The sequence below is a fragment of the Vicia villosa genome, linkage group LG1, assembly GCF_029867415.1.
Source record: "Vicia villosa cultivar HV-30 ecotype Madison, WI linkage group LG1, Vvil1.0, whole genome shotgun sequence".
NCBI classification, from domain to species: Eukaryota; Viridiplantae; Streptophyta; class Magnoliopsida; order Fabales; family Fabaceae; genus Vicia; species Vicia villosa.
Window position 1 is genome coordinate 145,367,625 of NC_081180.1, and position 22,698 is coordinate 145,390,322.

General features: G+C 37.7%; 2 protein-coding genes across 2 annotated transcripts; one reads left to right on the forward strand and one right to left on the reverse strand.

Moving 5' to 3' along the window:
• The first annotated feature begins 1,366 nt into the window (after window positions 1-1,366).
• On the forward strand, window positions 1,367-2,144 carry LOC131618773 (uncharacterized). Its single transcript, XM_058889937.1, has one exon. The coding sequence runs from the start codon at window positions 1,440-1,442 to the stop codon at window positions 1,896-1,898; it is 459 nt and encodes a 152-aa protein (XP_058745920.1). The 5' UTR covers window positions 1,367-1,439; the 3' UTR covers window positions 1,899-2,144.
• Window positions 2,145-12,172: 10,028 nt separating this feature from the next.
• On the reverse strand, window positions 12,173-12,865 carry LOC131656610 (uncharacterized). Its single transcript, XM_058926283.1, has one exon. The coding sequence runs from the start codon at window positions 12,863-12,865 to the stop codon at window positions 12,173-12,175; it is 693 nt and encodes a 230-aa protein (XP_058782266.1).
• Window positions 12,866-22,698: the final 9,833 nt, after the last annotated feature.

The following is a 22,698-nucleotide window of genomic DNA, read 5'->3' on the forward strand; positions in this document are numbered from 1 at the left end:
AAAATGTTGACTCATCCCCACCTACCTGTGATCAACAATATGTAACTTTAATTATATGTAATATTATCGTTGTAATCTTCACCCGATTAAATAAAGCGAATTGTTGTTGTTTTTCATTTTCTTCTGTCCAGACATATTTTCGGAAGTTCATTTCCGAATTCCCCAAGGGGGGTGCGTTCGGAGATGAACTTCCGAAACACCACATTTTTTGAAAAAGTAACTTTATTTCGGAGATGCATCTCCGAAATCAATATTTTATATTAAAAAAAACACGTTTTCGGAGATGCATTTCCGAAAACACCTTTTTTAAGAAAAAAAGTACAGTTTCGGAAATGAACTTCCGAAACAAGGGGTATTGTGGTAAATTTACCAGGGATGGGCAAGAAGGTTGGGAGGTGGGTGAAAAAATTTTCATAGAATACAAAAGAAAAAGGGTTGATAGGCTTCCTTATATATATATATATATATATATATATATATATATATATATATATATATATATATATATATATATATGTTTGAGTGGCTATAAGCACCACACACAAAGTGGAGTCTGACAGGAATCTTTCTATCTTGTGCTAAGAGAATATATACTACTATACCTTTTCTTTTTTTTTTTTTAAAAGCAATATACTACTATACCTGATTTGCAATACAATACACCCATTTGTCAATTCATGTTAACCACTTAACTATATTATATAAAGTAGGAATGATTAAAAATTAGTTATTAATTCCTAAAAAGTGTAGATCAAGTTAATACTTAATTTGAGTTTTTCATCCAAGTCTTCCTCACCCACCACTAAAAGAACCTTTACATTTGAGGTCCAAATGAAAAGAAAAGAATTCAAACAATTAAATAAAAAAGGAATATGTATTTATATCAAGTATGATTTTATGAGATTACTTGAACATATATTTTACTAAAAACTTAATTGACATGCATTAAGAGTGTAAATTTACATTGTCGCTCTCATAATCACATCTGTTAAATTTTTAATTTTTTTTAATCACAAATAAAATATTATTTGTGAATGATTCTGATACACACTGCTTACGTATTTTACATGACACTACATAACAATTAATTTATTTATTAAAATTTAATTAGAAAGCTAAATAAAACCCGTGACACAGCAAACAAAATTTCCTAATCCATATTTTGTATTAATCTGTTTGCTAACTTTACCTATATTACACATAAATCACAGAACAAAGATTCTATTCGTTTCTTTTAGAGCAAAAACATTTCACGATTCCTTCGAACAAAGAAAACAAAAGCAACCAATCAATTCAATGTTCTCTTCAAGGGTAGTTTCGTCAAACCATACAAAACTAAACTCTATATATCACCATCGAACAAAAACATTCCCATAACAAAACTTTCAAACTTCCAAAAACTCACCTCTAACAAACAATAACACAAACAGATTCAAGGCATGTTCGCAAAGAAGCTTACAACTGTTAACCCCTTCGCGAAGAAACGATCGCAACACGTCGTCGTTTCATCCACACCAAACGCGAATACAAAGAAGCTATGGAGGCTTCCGCATGTTTTCGCCAGAATGCTCGAGCTTCCTTTTCCTTCAGACGCCGACGTTTCGATCGAAGAAACACCGCAGTTTTTCCGATTCGTTGCTTCATGTAACAAGACGAATATTTTCAATTCCGGTGGTGTGCGTGCGCACGCAATCGAGATTCTTCCGGGGATAACTAAGATTGTGATAAAGAGATTCGACGGTGGTGATGTAGTGGTGGATGGTAAGCAGGAGAGACGGTCTTCTTGTAGTGTTGATTTATGGCGGTTTCGGCTTCCGCCTTGCACGCAGCCGGAGAGAGTTACCGCCGTTTGCACCGGCGGGAAGCTGGTAGTGACGGTTCCCAAAATCAAAGGATAGAAGGAGTACATGAGAGGCATGCACTTTACGCTATAGTATGTATATATTCCACTTTAGAGGCTAAATTCTTCACGGGACTCATAATCACACATATGAATTTATAACATATATGTGTGTGGTGTATATATGTATTTGGCCTCTTTTTTCATTCTAAATAAAACGAGGATTTCATGCCATATAAACTTACATGCAGCTCTCTTTAATAATTTCCTCATACACAAAAATCTATCTCTTTACTAATGTTTCAATGAAATAATTTGTCTATACTATTATTTATAGGTTATTTATGAAACTATTTGTCACACATATAGTGTTGTACATAATGAAGAGTAAAAATCATGTATGTTTTGATGTAGACATGGAGCATGGGTTAATTCATTTAGAGTTGTTATATATACTTGAATCCAGTCGTTGAATTAGTCAGGAATTTTCGACCAAAGCATGAATAAAGGCGTAAGAGTTTTGAAATCAAAGGACAAAGAAAGAATGATTAGTCGAAATGAAAGGTGTCGAAGAGTATTTGGTTTGGAAAGATCACAGCTTAGATAGTCGAAATTTACAGGAAAATTATGTGGGGACTTAACCAATTTTTGCTTCAGATTATGTAAGCTAGTGTTGGAGGTGTAGGCACTTGAAAAAAGCAGCTTTTGCAAGCAGTTGCCAAAGACGTGTGGAAGTTGTCAAAAAGCAGTTGTGCATGGAATGAATACGTGGCAAGTTGTGATTAGTCGAACGTTTAGTAGTAATTATTTTTAACATCTATATAAGTAGAATTTGTATTCGGTGTTAGAGGTTGCATTTTGTAACATTGCAAGAAAAACTCAAAGTATCTGTGTGTTTACGGTGATTTCCGGTAAACAACTGCTAGTCCTCCAAATTATTAAATATATTTTAGTTACTCGCAGGATCGACTAGATTGATCCTAGGACATATGTCGAAAAGTGTCTATTGTGATAATTGAAGTCATATTTCTAAGTTTTACTTCTACAAGAAATGCTTTAATCTAAGGCTTGATGTAAAAGATAATATAACAGACAGTGCAATGAGAGAAATTGCATAAAGTAATTCGAAGTAACTGGATTGTAAATGTAAATGATTCGACGGGAAATGTAAAGACAATTAAATGACTCGTGTTTATAAAATGAAGGATAAATATTGAAAATGTAATGGTGTTACACGTACATTTCTCAGCGAAAACTCTTTCTCTTACGCTTGGTACTTGAGTGATTTGTGAGTAATTTGTACAAAATGAACACCCCTGGATCCTACCACTAAGACCCTTATTTATACTAATTTGACCCTAATGGTCCTACTCTAAGGAGATGCCACGTTGCTCGTTTGCATGCGCTTTGAATTCCTGAAGTTCCACGTGTCCTTCTGGATTCAAACGAAGCACTTTAAAATTCAAATCCTCCCGCTCGAAACTTTTTTACGCGAAGCAACGTGTCTTTGCAAAATAATAATAAAATATATCAGAATATCCTAAGTCTTTTCAGTCCTTAGGCTTCGAAGGTAATTCACTTATATTTTACTTCGATTAGGAAAAAAATCCTAACACATAATAAAAAATAGTCATTACAAGCCATTCCTTCCTCGAGACATATGTCTTCGAAGAACACATACATTATGTCGAAATCTCCAGCTAACAAATTGCCCCAATAAATGCCTGTTTCGAAACATAAATAGAAATAGGCATTTCTTGATACTTTTAGATTTCGACCTCTCAATATCTTTGAATTCCAAGATTCTGAATGACGTCAGAGTCATCATGACCTTTCTTTCAAAACGTCTTCTCAAAATCATGCGCCATTATGTCTGATCATTACTCTTAGGAACTAGGAGTGAGGCTATTAACTGCGAAACCGTCTAGCGAACCAATCATCTTTGGCCACGTGCCTCACTAACTCCATTAATAAATTAATTAGAAATTTGAAGGGGCTATTTTCTGACCCTATAAATAGTGACTTTAGTCACTTATGTAACTTTTCCCGTTTCTTTCACAATCACACTCTTTGCTTTCTTCTCTAAAAAACGCCAAATTTCTTCAAATCTCTCTTCATCTTCTTCAAACAAACTTTCTTCATCAATGGCTTCCTCAACTGAACATGCCCAGTAAACACAAATCACAGAAGCTTCTCAACCTGTTCTAGAGCTTCACCATCCAGTACTTGTTGGGAATCAAGAATACATACCAGAACCTTACCTATAGGAAAGACGCTCCATTTATGCTTCTTAGGTAATAATCCTTTACAAAATTTCTGGTAAGGCTCATGCATTCATGGGTCCTCTGCTTGGTCCTAATGCTCATTTACAGGATAACTTTTTCCTAGCTTACTACAAAACTAGGCCCCTAGTTAGTAAGGATAAACTAGATGATAAGGGTAAATTGCTCTTTGTTGAGAACACAAATGTTGTAGGTTCTTCGACTAGGACTTCTCTAGCCCAAGAGACCATTAGGTTAGAGTACATGACTAATACACTTAGGGTATTTAGGTCTATCCCTCTAGCAAAAGATCTTGAACCTTACTACGCCTGGTTAGCTAATGTCGAATCAAAGAAAGCCCCTTTCGGGAAAGAATTAGGGATTTATGACTTAGTTCAGTTGTCGAAGACTGGATTAGCATATAACCGGTCTATGTTGGTAGCGTCCATGTATTTATGGGACGCATCTCACAACACTTTTCATCTCGCATGTGGGATGGTTACCCCTACCCTATTCGATATAGCTGCTATCACAGGGCTTCGACCAACAGGAGTAAACTTCAACCCTAACTACATGGATACTGACACCATTAAGTTTGGCGAAAGTAAAGCCACCTACACCACTTTCATAACAAAACATCATATCAAGGATAGTGACGAAGTCTCTAACGAAGAACACACTGCCTTCTTGGCACTTTGGCTGTCGAGATGCGTTTTCTGCTCGAGGTCTCTACAAGTGGCGAAAAGGTATCTTTGCATGGCCAATCAACTTAATGCAGGCATGAAGCTGGATCTGAGCCAAATGATTCTAGGGTACCTTTATGAGAGCCTGGGTGAATCTGTTGATTTCTTGAGAGCATATGAAGCTGGGACTTCTCTGCTTTTTGCTGGGCCCTTTTGGTTATTACAATTGTGGCTCAATGCAACCTTCGAAGTTGTCCTCCCAAAGAAGGGATTAGTTGACGAAGATGACACAGCTGTCAATAACCAGACGGTCGAATGGACGAGGCTAGCCTACTTAACTCCCCAAGAAAAAGGAGGTCAACTACCAGAGGCATTTCGAGCCTATATAATGATGTTTGCTAAACGTTATAGTTTTAGTCCTTCAATGGCTCCATTTGTCAAAAGGAAAGTAGGCCCTGAATGGTTTACACGAAAATTTCCTGCTTCTTCTCCAGATCAACATGCTGAATAAATGGCCATTTGGGAGGCCTTTTTAACTCCTAAAATGTTGTACCATCGATTGCGAATCACGAAGAGCCATTATGGCCTTCTTAGCTACCAACCCAATCTCGTTTTGAGACAGTTTGGGCTTGTACAAATTAAACCCAAATGTTTGTATGACAAGAAGAGTCATATGTGCTTGCACACCATGTATTCGACCGAAGAGAGCTTCGAATCAAAGACTGCCAGATACATTGGTGTCACCTCTCTATCAGCTCCCATATCTTTCGAACCTACATTCTATACCACCATGGAATTTCACAAATGGTTGGCTGACTACTACAACCAACAAATCTTTGATGTTGCTGGCGTTTCACATGAACTGACTGAGACTTTTGCTTCTACGCAGGAGCATTTTCAGAAAGGTACTTCGACGCATATTAAAGAAATACAAGCATTCCAAAATTTCATTGAAACTATCTATAGGCTTAGTGATCTTAGTCGGACCCTTCATGAGGCAGCGATTACTTTAAGCGAAAAGTTTTCTAAAAAACTGGACAAATTGAAATTACCTTCATATGTTCGTCCTAAATAACGTTATGAGACGGCTTTCAAAATGTATCCCCCAAAATTCCCTCTATTACCCAGTGCTGATTTTGGTGTGGCTTTAAGTCCCCCTTTTCCAGGCTGGTTCGTTTGTGGGAATGTCCCTAAAACTCTTTGCGAAGAATCTAAAAAACATGTCGAACGAGTGGTTCCAACTAAGCACACCTTAGACAGTTTCAAAGGTTGTCTTCATATTGGCCTCGAACACGTTCGTGTTCTGACTCCAATACCCGAAGGTTTAGAACTGAAGAAACATTTCAATTGGTATTTTTCTTTCTTTCTTTTATGTCTTTATATTAACTTGTCTTGCTTTGATTACAACTCTCAATCGAAGACAAAACATCAAGGAACCTGATGCCAATACTCGCAAGCCTGTTGTTCCTTCGAAGGACAAACAGACTAGCGAAGAATTTAACAAGACCAGCAAACCAAAACCTTTGGTAATTAATTTTTCTTTTTGGTTTGAAAAACCTTTGGTTTCTTACGTAATTCTAACATATTTCTTTTCAGAATACTCGAAAACCATCACCCACCCCACAAAAAAAGGAAAGGTGCCCCTGAAAGCATCACCATTGAATCAGATGGTGAGGATAAATCTCCTCCTCACACAAAACTGGTGACCAAGAAAAGGCAAAGAGCCACCACCAGTTTGGTCCAAGAGAAGGAGTCTGGGGCTTCGAAGCCCACAGCTTCGAGTGGCCAAAAATCATTTGACGAACAGCTTCAAAAGCCGGCTGGGAACACCCCCGTCGTCGAAAGCCACAATTATAGCCCAAACAATATTCTTACCAAGGTAGAAACTTACTTTATTATTCTGTTACAAGTTCCATACTGACTTTTGAATTCGATCTAACCTTTTCTGTATGTGTAGGATGATGCAGGCACTATCACCTCTAGTCTCAAAACAAGTAACCCTTTGAATGACATCCCCTTAGTTAACAATCCTCCGGGTGTGTACCTGTGTCTATCCGCTTTATTTAACAAGGTTTTTCTTCGAAATATCTGATTGAGGACTTGATGATACTTGTAGTTTCTCCAAAACAAACTTCACAAGCCAATCCTCTTCTTACTTCAGAAATTGAAAATGATGGTGCTCCAAAAGTTGTTCAGAACACTGAGCCAGTCGAAGACGATCGTTCGAATGATTCATCGCCAGACATTCCCCACATTTATCAAGACATTGACATGGGGGATAACCCTCAGTTGTCCAATATTGATGAGGGAGACGAACAGTCTGTAGAGAGCGAAGAAGTTGATCCTAAGGATGAAAACGAAACTAAGGACAAAGCTTCTAGCCAACTCAAGTCTAAAAAGGAAAAGGATCAACCCTTTTGGAAGGTGATAGGAAAATAGCAAGTGTACTATTTTTGCCTGTTGTAGTAATAAAAGGAGTTTTCTCTGAATGTCGATCTCAAGGACTGCTTGAGGACATAGAGTTGAAAGATGAATTCAATTAAACAAAAGGTCTCTGGTATTTGGTTTGGTTGGTAAAATTATGACTAAAATTTTCAATTAGAAAGAGCAAGAAAATAGTTAAACGAGTAACAGATATGAGTAGTATGCTAGGGGTAGGTGAATGATTCTTCATGCTATAATTTCGACTTATCAATGCAATAATATAATTCACAGCAGTCAATTACTGGTTCTCTAGGGCATCTAATCCTAAATCCTTAGTGGGAAGATCTTTGAACACACACCCTAATTTCTATGTCCATAGTCAATTACGGTTATGATCAAGCATTCAAATATCGAGAATTTTCCGGTTAAGATAAAGTATCCCTAGTCCTAGGTGAAATTTATTATCAGATGTTCTTATTCAGGTCGATAAACAATGGTTGCCCAGCTCAATATATTTATAAAAAACTCACAACCCGTTTTTCCGACGGTTTACGCATTAAGAACGGTAATAAGAACAAATCAATTTAACAATGAATAACAAGATTACTGCATTAACAAACTCGAATTCATTACATTCAGAATCAGGGTCACCCCCCTTAGAAATGGGGGGTTTAGCTACTCATGATTAAAAATAAAACGATGAAAAGAATTGTTATCATTACAAAATCTGTCGAGGAATCAATCTTCAATTGTGTAGAATCTTGAATGATGTGAAACCCTTGCCAAATTCTGAGTTCTCCAGCTCTTCAGATATGTTTTTCGTCCTTCAAAATCTCCCCCCCCCCCCCCCGTGAAAAATAACATTTTTCTGGTTAAATAGTGCAGCTTGGGCTTTTCAGCCAAATTGGGCCTTCATACGCGTATGGAGCAAACTAATACGCGTATGAGCAGAAATGTTTTTTACACTACAAATCGCTAGAGGGCGTATGGGACGCGTACAAGCCAAGTCCATACGCGTATGACAACACCATACGCGTATGAGCAGAACCATTTTTTGCCTTGAGAATCTCAGAACGCGTTTGAGGTGCGCCACTTTGTTGATCCATACGCGTATCAGTTGTGCCATACGCGTATGGTCTTTCTTACCTTAGATTTTCTACTTTCTCCACTTGCCTGGCCCAGTTCCGTGCTCCTGTTTTGAACATCCATACTCTCGAGCCTGAAACCAACACAACTATACCAAAAGAGCGTAAAAAGAACTAGAAAGAGATTGCTTTAAACAAACTATACTTTGACACAATACGACTCAAATGACTTAAAATCATGTGTTAAATCAGACAGTTTTACCTGAATTTTTGCTTTTTAAATGGTGAAATACTACACAACTGGTGACTGATCACAACCCCAAACTTGAATTGTTGCTCGTCCTCAAGCAACTTTGAATCAAAACCAATCATATCACCCCAAACTTATTTGAAACAACTTCTTACCACAATACTTGTGAAATCTTTCGCACCTCGTTCAATCGTCACCCTTGAATTTTTTCAGCTTGTTGCAACCATTGCTCAGACACACTTCCATTTTGAGCATCATTCGACCTGTCAGCTTATTTCAAACTCTCACCAATTCTCTCAAAGGTTAAAGTGTTTACACTCAATTTCATAATATGTAATACTCACTCAATAGTTCGAACAAATCCTATTCTCTGTTAACAAACATAATTCACACACTTTTGAGGTCTTTAAGGTTGTAATGAGGTTAGGGTATAGGTGGGATAAAACAAAAGGATATACAAAGATACAAGTTACAAGTATGCATCACGTTACTTAGCACGGTTACTGTTGGATCTTTATATACTATTTTCCGGTAGTTCAATGCAATTATTTATGAGTACCTTTTCATTGTAAGCTTATTAAGCTCCTCTTCTTTTTTTTTTGTGCCTAATTTTCTTTACGGTATTCATACTGTGAATTCATCTTTTGAATATCAGTGCATAGCTACCCCAAACTTACATGTTGCTATTCCAACAGCAACCCCAAACTTACACCAAAGCCGACAAACAAACAATTGTAATTTGCATACTTGAAACAGGGGAATGAATAATTAAACCAGGGTGTGTTAGAAAGAATAAAAGAAACAATAGTTTTTTTTCTTTTTCAGGCTCGAAATTGGTTAACAAGGGATAATCATGATAAGGTGACTACAAAAGGCTCTAGACTGAAAGAACAAACTTGCCTCAGTGTGTTATTATGCAGTATACAAAAGAAAAGGACGCATGCAAACTCTGAATAGTAGAATCATACCTGAATATCTCTCATGGAAATGAATGAACTATAGGCTGTATCTGATCTCACCATGGTAGGTTGAATTTGACAGGTCTCCTGATATCTCTCTATATGGTGAATTTTCACAAAAGTCATCACAAAGTTGTTTGTTTTTAGGGATGACGTTGACTATAGTGCGTCCGATCTTGAGTCAAAATTATCTATGAGCAAGGTAACATGATTGGATGATTTACACAGATGGAGTCTAGAATCAATGTCACCCAATATAGTTAGAACCACCATCTCTATAAACAATAAATTCAGACTGGATGATAAAAGCATGAGATTCATTAATAAGTTATGCCCAAACGGGCGATTATAGAGAAACTGAAAATAGCACAAAAAGAAACAACATAACAAAAGACTAACAAAAGTACATCAGGACAAAGAGATAAAAACACACTAACACAAGAAACAGAAAATAAAAAAGGGTTCGCTACATATCAGTCTTGCCATCCCTGTCCTGCATGTCCGTATCAAAACTGATGTGGGTCTCGATATCAAAATGATCACCCTGTACGAACGCATCCAATGGAGACACTGGTAGTTGCTGATGTGTAGGTTGCTGCTGAGGTGTGGGTTGCTGCTGAGGTGTGGGTTGCTGTTGTGGCTGTTCCTGCTGAACATAGGATCCCCCCATCTGAAATGGTTGAGGGAATCCTTGAATGTGAACATGTCCGAAATTGGGATCATCAGATGGGCCAGAGTAACAGTCACAGAAACGTTGAGCATCGTTCCACAAATTAGTCTGGTGACACATGTATCGTGTTGGGATACCCCTCTGAATGCACTGGTTTTGCCATATACACCACCCTGACATCATAAACCGATACAAACGGGAGTTCTCATCCATCATTTCTGCAGCAAAAGATGATGAACCAGAAGCTGAAGCTGTTGGTGCAGCGGTGGTACTCTTTGGTGCGGAGGTGGGAATCTGAGGTGCCGCTGTGCCGCTCGGTCCTGAACAATCCGCCCTAGGTTCCTCGCTCTGTATGTTGTGAGGTGCAATGAGGGCCAACCAACTCAACCCCAAAGGTTTAGCCGGCCTCACCACTGGTCCATCAAGATCAGGTACCCCTGCTTTCCTGCATAGCAAATAAATCACAGATGCGTGACCCAGTGCTTTCTTGGAAAAAGATTGCGCTATGTCATCCATGTCTGAAGAGATGATTTGACCAATGTTCACAGGACGATGGGTTAGAAAGAAATGCAGCAACAATGCTCTTTCAGCAATTAGATCAGAGCCACTTTGATTTGTGCTCAGAGTGTGATGGATAAAGAAAGCCCAAGCTTTTGGAATTGGAGCCAAATCCACAACCATCATCTTTGAAGGTGAGGCTCTGGTAGTAGGTTGCTAGTTTTTTTCCTTCTTGAAGCAACATATTTTTCATCTCTTCATACGGTCAGAATCTTTTCATGGACATTTTATTCTCCTGGTATTGGCAATGTTCATCAAGGGGTTTTAATTTCAAGATCCGATTAATCTTGTCAGCACTGAAATTCACTTTTTTACCCCGAACTTTAGACTCCAAAACTGGATTTTCCTCTGAGCCCGTCCTGAAGGCGTTGGCATAAAATTCTTGGACCAAAACTCTGCTAACAGGTTTAATACGCTCGTTCAGATATGTTAACTTTTGTTCCTGAAGAACAACTTGGACTTCAGGTAGTTCCTCAGGTGTTAGTGTCCAGGATCTTTCTTCAATGATGTTTCTGGTGGCTAAACTTTTGAACTTTGCTTGATGTGTAGCAGATCTGAATCTGTTTCGATCATAAGGTGCCATGGTTGAGAAGGAAGAACAATGAAACCTGAAAACTTGGGAACAGACACTCAGAAATCTACAATTTTGCAGAGAAAATAAGAGCAATACGAGAACTGCGCGTATGCAAAAATAGAATAATGAACAAGAAATGTCAGAAAATTATAAATAGTGGGGCCAGAATATGATACGCGTATCATACACGAAATGGAAGGGCCATACGCGTATCATATGCTCCATACGCGTATAGGCAGAGGGGTTTTTGTTGGTAAAAATTTTAGATCTCGTACCAGGCAGACCCATACGCGTATAGAACCTTCCATACGCACGTACCAACGGTCAAAAGTTTAAAATTGCGTATTCAGATCTCGTATGTAAGCTCATACGCATATGGGTACGTATCATCCCTCCCATACGCGTATCATACGCAGACGACTAGAGTAAAAGTCACCAGTTTCCAAAGTGCCATACGCGTATACCAAGCTTCATACGCGTATGGACAGCAAAAAAATTTCATCTCTTTTTCTTTTTCTTTTTTTTTTATTGCGTGAAAATTAAAGAAATTTTTGGTAAAAATAAATTGTACCTTCCTTGGGTTGCCTCCCAAGCAGCGCTTCGTTTAACGTCGCATGGCTCGACGGTCTCCACATCAAGATGTGAGACGAAGATAGTGAATCAGACCTACCTCTTGAATTTGATAGTAAGGTTTCAACCTCTGTCCGTTGACTTTGAAAATATCCCCATTATGTGGGTTTTTTACCTCCACCGCTCCATGAGGGAATACTTTAGTGACCACGGACGGTCCAGACCACCTTGACTTTAACATCCCAGGGAATAGCTTCAACCTAGAGTTGAACAATAAAACAAACTGGCCTTCCCAAAATTATTTCTTCTCGATCCTCTGATCATGCCATTTTTTTGTGTTTTCTTTATATATTTTGGCATTCTCATAAGCATAGTTCCTAAATTCTTCTAACTCATGGAGTTGGAGAATTCGAGAACCATCAGCTTTTTTGGAATCGAGATTTAAGAATTTGGTGGCCCAAAATGCCTTGTGCTCGAGTTCGAGCGGCAAATGGCAAGCTTTACCATAAACAAGTTGATAAGGAGACATACCTATAGGTGTTTTGAATGCTGTCCTGTAAGCCCAGAGCCCATCATCCAATTTCACAACCCAGTATTTCCTAGAAGCACTAACAGTCTTTTCCAATATATGCTTAATCTGCCTGGTAGAAACTTCCACCTGTCCACTCGTCTGAGGGTGATAAGGTGTTGCAATTTTGTGCTTCACATTGTACTTTCTTAACAAATTCTCCATAAGCTTATTCAGGAAGTGAGTGCCTTCATCATTAATCAAAGCTCTCGGTACCCTAAACCGGGAGAAGATATTGTGTCTGAGAAAACTCACAACTACTTTAGCATCATTTGTGGCTAATGCTATAGCTTCTACCCACTTGGACACATAATCGACCGCCACCAAGATGTAATTATTTCCAAATGATGGTGGAAACGGTCCCATAAAATCAATACCCCACACATCAAACAGTTCTACCTTAAACATGGAATTTTGTGGCATCTGGTTTCTCCTTGTAATGTTACCTGTTCTTTGGCATCTGTCACATTCTCAGACTAAGTAGTGGGCATCCTTGAATAGAGTAGGGCAATAGAACCCGGATTGGAGGACTTTTGCTGCCGTTCTATCTCCACTAAAGTGTCCTCCATACTCAGAATCGTGACAAGCCTTCAGTATATCTCTCTGCTCTTCTTTGGTAACACATCTTCTGATTAGGCCATCCACTCCCCTTTTGTATAGGAATGGGTCATCCCACAAATAAAACATGCAATTATAAAGAAACTTTTTCTTTTGGTTAGCACTAAAATCATCAGGTATAACTCCACCTACCAAGTAGTTTGCATAGTCAGCAAACCACGGGATTCCAGTAACAGCTAGGATTCTTTCATCAGCAAATGTGTCTTGGATTGGATGTTCCTCCAGTTTCCTTAATCGGGGACATGCGAGATAAGTGATCTGCAACAGTATTCTCACACCCCTTTTTATCCTTGATTTCAATATCAAATTCCTGAAGGAGCAGTATCCACCTCAAAATTCAAGGCTTGGATTCCTGCTTAGCAAACAAATACTTTAAAGCAGCATGATTAGTATAAACAATAACTTTAGACCCAAGCAGATAAGATCTGAATTTGTCAAAAGCATAACTGTAACACCCTTCAAAACCCTGCGACAATTTAAATAATTATATCAGAGTATCATGAATACAAGGGTGCCACAATTCAATTTAAAACAATTTATCATAAATCAATTGCCATGCTTCACTTAGGAACGAATCATCAATTTAACAAAATCATGTTTCTACACAGTGGAACATTAACCAACGGATAAGCATAACATCATCTATGCAATACCTCACAAAATTAATCCGATAACAACAAAATAGAGTATCATCATAAACTCTAAACTAGCGTTCCCCCAGTGTTACAATATCAGAGCATGACACTGACGCTATACAAAACAAACTGGCCTATGAGCTAATCCTCACCAAGCCAAAAGCCGTTACTCGCCAATCTGAAAATGTCAACAGTAAGGGTGAGTCTCATTCAAATTAACAAATGTTATTGAATCATAAATAATAACACATCATAGTTACATCATTCACCCAATTGAAAACATATTCAGAATTCAGACAAGTTTCATCCTCATCAAACTAACACATCATAACAAAATCATAACACTGGAAAACATCCAATCATGTTATAAAATCATGCATATGAATGAACTGAAACTATGCATATGGTACCAACATCATCAATGGGAATAACCCACCGACCGATCCATCCTCATCCAGATACGGCCCTGCCATCACAAACTCCACACAACGGGAATTATGCCCTTCACTGAATCCCCACATCATCAGGATTCAGCCCTCAACAAATGATTATGAATGAATTCAAACATTATATGAAACATACTTATACCATCGTCAAGTCTATGAGTAACATCATCCAATACTCAACCATCATCATCATCATCATCATCAAAGTATGTTTATATACATTAGCATCATTCAAATACAATCAATCAATCATCATCATCATCATCATCATTAAAGAACATACATGTATCCACATCAATCATCATCATCATCAATAAGAAATAACATACATGTATCCACATCTTCCAAAACAATCAATCATCATTATACAATTCTCAACAATCATCACATAATCATATTCTCAACGCATCTTATATTGTCACATTTCATCATGTATGTCAACAATACATCATCCATCAAAACTAACAAACAGTCACATCATACTCATATCCTCGCATAGGATGTCTCATAAGCTTCGTCATACAATTCAAACAAATCATCATACGACTCATATTTTAAACATAGCATACATCGTCATATCTTATCATATATATCCACAACACATCATACATCAAAACGAGCAAATGATGATAAAATAAATTCAAGATGCTGCTCATTTCATTATTATAAAACAAAGAATATTTCATAAGCTTCATCCGGCTTGAAACGGCACTAAAAACAGGACAACGGTTCGAAAGTTATGCATCTTTAAACTTTTCAAAAATTACTAGCAGCATGCGGCACCACGCATTGTTCGCGACGCGCTGCCAGGAAACGACACCTTCGCGGCGCCAACAAGGGATGCGGCACGGAATTAGTGAAATAATTTTCCTTAAGCTTTCTGCCAAGCAGTTCGCGGTGCCAACAATTGGACGCAACGCGAACTGACCAGATCAGAGATCCCCATCGCAATTGACAGCATACGAACCTGAATCCCAAATTCCTCAACCTCGACCAAATCGATTCAAGTTAATAAAACACCACAAAACCGCCACACAACATATATCATACACACATATAACATATATTATGCATCATCAAACATCATACAACACCAAATTCATGGAATTCATCAAAACAGATAATTATCCACAAACATCCCCAAAATCCCAACTCTATCATACGACTCAATTGACATGAAATAATATACCTATATCAGTCATATTATCCATAACCCGATAATAGATGTTAATCGGAAGAGTCCCTCCTTACCTTAATCAAGAATCTGGACTTTTCCCCTTCTTCTCCATCAAACCCGTAAGCCCTTTTTCCTCAAATTCAACAAGAATCTCCCATCTTCAAACTCGCTTAACTCCCTCATCAAAAACCTCCTTGACACAAATTAATATATCAATTCGAAGGAAATTTCGTGTAGAATCCGAATCTTCAAGAATTACCTGATTTGGAGTTACGAGCAAAGAGTTATGACATGATTTGTGGGATCTGCTCCATGAATACGAAAATAGGTCTTTGCCCATGAGCTCTCTCCTTCTTCCTCTTAGGTTTTCCTCTTCTATTTTCCAATTTTCTTCTTTTTCTTATTTTATGAAAATAAAGCAAAATAACTTTAGTAATAGGGCCTATCAATCACACCCCTCCCATTACTAACCACAACTTGGCCCAATAGCTTATTTTACACAATTTCCAACTTAAGTCCAATTAAAATACCAATAATCCAAGAAATTAATTTAAACTCCCATTAAATTAATAAATGTAAAATATGGGGTGTTACAACTCTCCCCCACTAAAAGAGTTTTCGTCCTCGAAAACCTACTTCCAGTGAGATGTTCCAAATAGGAGTTCTTCGTCTAACTCTCTAGTTTCCAAGTAACATTCCCGTCAGTCGATCATCAAAATCCATTTGATATTACCAACAGAAACATGTTTCATACAATCAAATCCCAGCTCTTACGTCGCATTTGACCATCCAAAAGTACACCACTCGTTATATCTCCAAAAGGTTAACAACATTAGAACATTGAGGTACAACCTATACACTACGGCCGGTAACTGAATAATATAATTACGCAACCCATGTCATGACTACATCTGATCAACACTGCAGTAATGCATTCCATCTACCGAACGTACCAACCTTAAACATACTTTTTCATTTGAACGATAAAATAATACTTACACTTTTCATCAACCGCTTCCTTCAAGAAACTCAATAATCATATTCCTATACCATTGAATTTCAACTATCTGACTCCTCTCAAGTCACACCAGCAATTATCCAACACGTTACATTTCGCTTTCACCGCACTACTCTGGTTACTCGTTACAACCATCATTACCAATTAGATTTCTGAGTTATACCCACTCTGGCCCTCTTTACTCATTCGTTCAAGAATCATTCTTTACCATTCATGGTACTAATCTACCATTTAGCATTACTTAGTCGCACTAAAAAACAAATTCTTGATTTACTTCCTCTATTTAAACATTCTAACCATCAGAACGAGTACACACAAGTAGTTATAATCACACTCATCAGCCTCGATATACTACTGCTTACAAAATAGCTCAAACTGATTCCCGTCATTCTCTAAGAATTAAATCAACTTCGTCCTTCATAGAGTATAATTCCTCATTATATCTGGAAATCTACAATAACACCTTATAATAACACAAAATTATTATAGCATCATATAGTATCAACTCATCGTCTTAACTTCGCCGAATACATACTCGTCAACCACATACAACCACAATAACATGCTCATCATCTCGGCAATTATTCAAAAGAGTTCTAATTCTCTAGCACGACATCCTTGCATCCATTAGATTCTAAATCTAACATATAGATCAATTCATGTTCTCTACGTAGGCTCCCGACATATTAATTCCTCACTGCCCATGAGTAGTACTCGCACACTACTCCACATCACACTTTCGCTGCGCGACTCTGATTACCCGTCTTAAGTCATCATCCAATATATTGCACTCTTTCGTATTCACTTCTTCATAAGTTCACATAACATGGTGAGTGATTATTCTCACGGCTTAGTATTCATCATATCTTAAACCATTAAGGTAACAAACAAGCTCATCCCATCTATATGATTCCGTCTACTATCAACAAGAGATTAAGGGTGATCAAGTCCTCAATTTGTCAATAGATAGTCGACAACCATATTTAAGCATAAACTGTCGTTACTACATAATAGTGTCCTTTCTGAGTTTGCACCCAAACTCAGTAACATCGTCATAGTTCAATAATTCACTTTGAGTCTTTACAACTTGCACATCCCCTCCTCATTGGATCTTGTCGGTGAGACACCAACGTCCAAACATTTCACACAATCCGCTTCATAGTCATTTAGCATCACACACTTGTTAAGTACTTCTCAACTTTAGAATCACTAATATACTCGTACATTACTATTCATCTCGTTCCAAATCAAAATCCTCATCTTAGTAAAAGACCACGACAACATTCATAACTCATGGTTTTACTCCCAATCTCATGACGTCTTTCGCATCCCAATATTATTTCACTCGGAATATCAACAAAGTCTTCCTCATATCAATAGGTGTTAGAAATTCTCTACAATTCCTCTTTTATACTTGTCGTTACTTGGGCATCACAAATACGACTTCAACCGTTCTAAAGTTTATTTCACCTTTACTACTAATTCACTCCTCACTAAAATCCATCGGCACTCAAATCATCTTTATGACCGAACATCTCATCACTTTATTCGTCAACAACATGTTCTATTCAATTTCGTTTCAAACAATCGCGGTAATAACCATTCTGATTCAATAAGCTTCATGCTTCCTTAACCGACTTTGGAATCTCTCCTCATAGGATTACTCTACTGTATTTATAACTCTCCCATAAGTTATAACTTAATCTCTCCTCTTAGTAGGTTCAAATGGCACATTAATCCGACACTCGGAACTCAAGATATGAATTTTCCATCGTCATCCGAAATGCAACATCGACATCATGCAGCGAAAATCTATACGATATCTCCAAAACTCCTCAAATGGTACATTTAATTCCTAAAATTGCTTCTCAATAACCCTTTTAAATATTCCTTCAATCCGTTCAACTCTGACACTGACACCCCGTGCAGTACCAACAAACAAGTCTAGTTCTAAGAACAAGCGTAACCGTAACTTCACCTCTTTCCAACGTCATTCTGTCACAATTAAATATGTTACAGCTGCTGCAACCATTTTTATAACAAATTTCATCTCTTTAGCTTTCCGAAGCTTCAAACGGAACTCAAATCGGATGTCCAGAACTCCATTTATGAATTTTCGAAGTTTCATAACGATACAACAATTTTCCTGCGTTTTCTTACGGAAATTCCGCTCCAAAACTCATCATCTGCAAACCAATCACATTCCAAACATCCCCTTATCACATCCCTTCGCTCCCAAGCTTCTTATAACTTGAGCGACACATTCCATCGCCGAAACATCAGGACAGCGATCTTCTTTGTAAACTTACAACTAAACCTCTTCCGAGACGCAAGGCTACTCACTAACAACTTCGCAGTCCGCCAGCAGAGTTGATACATTGCAGTTTTCTAAATTCCCTCTCCTATAGATAGTCATCAATTACATCTAATCATCCTCCTTCAAGATGCTCCAACTTAATTACCAGCCAAGTTTTAATTCCAAGTCACCTTCGATTCGGGAAACAACAAACTCCAACAACGCTTGCACTATTGCCAACAACAGCCTACTGAATCAATCGCCTTACAACTGAAACATAACCGAGAAGCGAAGCTTCTCCTCCACTTGTTTCAAACCAACTTCCGCAACAAACAACCAAGTATCGACAGTGATTCACTCACATGTCGCGTACCAAAGGGATAATACGCGGACAGTATTCAACTGTCGTGCAACTCAACACAATTGGCCGGACGGACCGACCTGCTCTGGTACCACTATTGTAACACCCTTCAAAACCCCGCGGCAATTTAAATAATTATATCAGAGTATCATGAATACAAGGGTGCCACAATTCAATTTAAAACAATTTAACATAAATCAATTGTCATGCTTCACTTAGGAACTAATCATCAATTTAACAAAATCATGTTTCTACACAGCGGAACATTAACCAACGGATAAGCATAACATCATCTATGTAATATCTCACAAAATTAATCCGATAACAACAAAATAGAGTATCATCATAAACTCTAAACTAGCGTTCCCCCAGTGTTACAATATCAGAGCATGACACCGACGCTATACTAAACAAACTGGCCTATGAGCTAATCCTCACCAAGCCAAAAGCTGTTACTCGCCAATCTGAAAATGTCAACAGTAAGGGTGAGTCTCATTCAAATTAACAAATATTATTGAATCATAAATAATAACACATCATAGTTACATCATTCACCCAATTGAAAACATATTCAGAATTCAGACAAGTTTCATCCTCATCAAACTAACACATCATAACAAAATCATAACACTGGAAAACATCCAATCATGTTATAAAATCATGCATATGAATGAACTGACACTATGCATATGGTACCAACATCATCAATGGGAATAACCCACCGACCGATCCATCCTCATCCAGATAAGGCCCTGCCAGCACAAATTCCACACAATGAGAATTATGCCCTTCACTGAATCCCCACATCATCAGGATTCAACCCTCAACAAATGATTATGAATGAATGCAAACATTATATAAAACATACTTATACCATCGTCAAGTCTATTAGTAACATCAACCAATACTCAACCATCATCATCATCATCATCATCATCATCATCATCATCATCAAAGTATGTTTATATACATTAGCATCATTCAAATACAATCAATCATCATCATCATCATTAAAGAACATACATGTATCCACATCAATCATCATCATCAATAAGAAATAACATACATGTATCCACATCTTCCAAAACAATCAATCATCATTATACAATTCTCAACAATCATCACATTATCATATTCTCAACGCATCTTATATTGTCACATTTCATCATGTATGTCAATAATACATCATCCATCAAACTAACAAACAGTCACATCATACTCATATCCTCGCATAGGATGTCTCATAAGTTTCTTCATACAATTCAAACAAATCATCATACGACTCATATTTTAAACATAGCATACATCGTCATATCTTATCATTTATATCCACAACACATCATACATCAAAACGAACAAATGATGATAAAATAAATTCAAGATGCTGCTCATTTCATTATTATAAAACAAAGAATATTTCATAAGCTTCATCCTGCTCCAAACGACACTAAAAACAGGACAACGGTTCGAAAGTTATGCATCTTTAAACTTTTCAAAAATTACTAGCAGCACGCGGCGCCATGCATTGTTCACGATGCGCTGCCAGAAAACAACACCTTCGCGGCGCCATGCATTGTTCATGATGCGCTGCCAGGAAACAACACCTTCGCGGCGCCACGCATTGTTCACGATGCGCTGCCAGGAAACGACACCTTCGCGGCGCCAACAAGGGACACGGCGCAAACTGAGTGAAATAATTTTCCTTAAGCTTTCTGCCAAGCAGTTCGCAGCGCCAACAATTGGACGCGGCGCGAGCTGACCAGATCAGAGATCCCCATCGCAATTGACAACATACGAACCTGAATCCCAAATTCCTCAACCTCGACCAAATTGATTCAAGTTAATCAAACACCACAAAACAGCCACACAACATATATCATGCACACATATAACATATATTATGCATCATCAAACATCATACAACACCAAATTCATGGAATTCATCAAAACAGATAATTATCAACAAACATCCCCAAAATCTCAACTCTATCATACGACTCAATTGACATGAAATAATATACCTATATCAGTCCTATTATCCATAACCCGATAATAGATGTTAATCGGAAGAGTCCCCCCTTACCTTAATCAAGAATCTGGACTTTTCCCCTTCTTCTCCATCAAACCCGTAAGCCCTTTTTCCTCAAATTCAGCAAGAATCTCCCATCTTCAAACTCGCTTATCTCCCTCATCAAAAACCTCCCTGACACGAATTAATATATCAAATCGAAGAAAATTTCATGTAGAATCCGAATCTTCAAGAATTACCTAATTTGGAGTTACGAGCAGAGAGTTATGACATGATTTGTGGGAGCTGCTCCATGAATACGAAAATAGGTCTTTGCCCATGAGCTCTCTCCTTCTTCCTCTTAGGTTTTCCTCTTCTATTTTCCAATTTTCTTATTTTTCTTATTTTATGAAAATAAAGCAAAATAACTTTAGTAATAGGGCCTATCAATCACACCCCCCCCCATTACTAACCACAACTTGGCCCAATAGCTTATTTTACACAATTTTCAACTTAAGTCCAATTAAAATACCAATAATCCAAGAAATTAATTTAAACTCCCATTAAATTAATAAATGTAAAATATGGGGTGTTACATAAACTACGGCCAACAAATCCTTTTCGGTAGTTGCATAATTCATTTGGGCCGGATTAAGGACATGACTAGCATAATATATCACATGCAATAATTTGTCCTTTCTTTGTCCCAAAACAGCCCCCACAGCAATATCACTGGAATCACACATTATTTCAAAAGTTAAAGACCAATCGGGGGCTATTACAACAGGTGCAGTACTTAACTTACTCTTTAGAGTCTCAAAAGCTGCTAAACAATTATTATCAAAAATAAAGGGCTTGTCTTTGACAAGCAAATCAGTTAATGGTTTGGCCACTTTTGAGAAGTCTCTGATAAACCTACGATAGAAGCCTGCATGCCCTAAAAAACTCCTTATCCCCTTTTCATTCACATGGGGTGAAAGATTAGCTATCACCTCCACTTTGGCTTTGTCCACTTCAATTCCTTTATGGGAAATCTTCTGGCCAAGCACGATACCTTCCTGCACCATAAAATGGCATTTGTCCCAATTGAGAATAAGGTTAGTTTCCTCACATCTTTTCAAAACAAGAGATAAGTTAGCTAAACAAATATCAAAAGAAGAACCAAACACAGAAAAATCATCCATAAACACCTCTATATGCTTTTCAAGCATGTCGGCGAATATAGATGTCATACATCTCTAAAAAGTGGCTAGGGCATTGCATAACCCAAATGACATCCGTCTGTAAGCAAAAATACCATAAGGGCATGTGAATGCAGTCTTCTCCTGATCTTCTGGGGCTACAGCAATCTGATTGTACCCCGAATATCCATCCAGAAAACAGTAATACTCATAATCATCAAGTCTCTCTAACATCTGATCAATAAAAGGAAGAGGAAAATGATCCTTCCTTATCGCAGTGCTGACTCTTCTGTAATCAATGCATACTCGCCACCCTGTTACTGTGCAAGTTGGAATCAGTTCATTTTTTTCATTCAAGACCACTGTGGTTCCCCCTTTCTTTGGTACCACATGTACTGGACTCACCCAAGAACTATCTGAAATAGGATAAATCAATCCTGCCTCCAACAACTTTACAACTTCTTTCCTCACCACTTTTCTCATTGCTGGATTTAACCTCCTCTGAGGTTGTACAAC

Excerpts from the sequence above, each read along its gene's own strand:
- LOC131618773 (XM_058889937.1), top strand. The coding sequence starts at position 1,440 with ATGTTCGCAAAGAAGCTTACAACTGTTAACCCCTTCGCGAAGAAACGA.
- LOC131656610 (XM_058926283.1), bottom strand. The coding sequence starts at position 12,865 with ATGCCACAAAATTCCATGTTTAAGGTAGAACTGTTTGATGTGTGGGGT.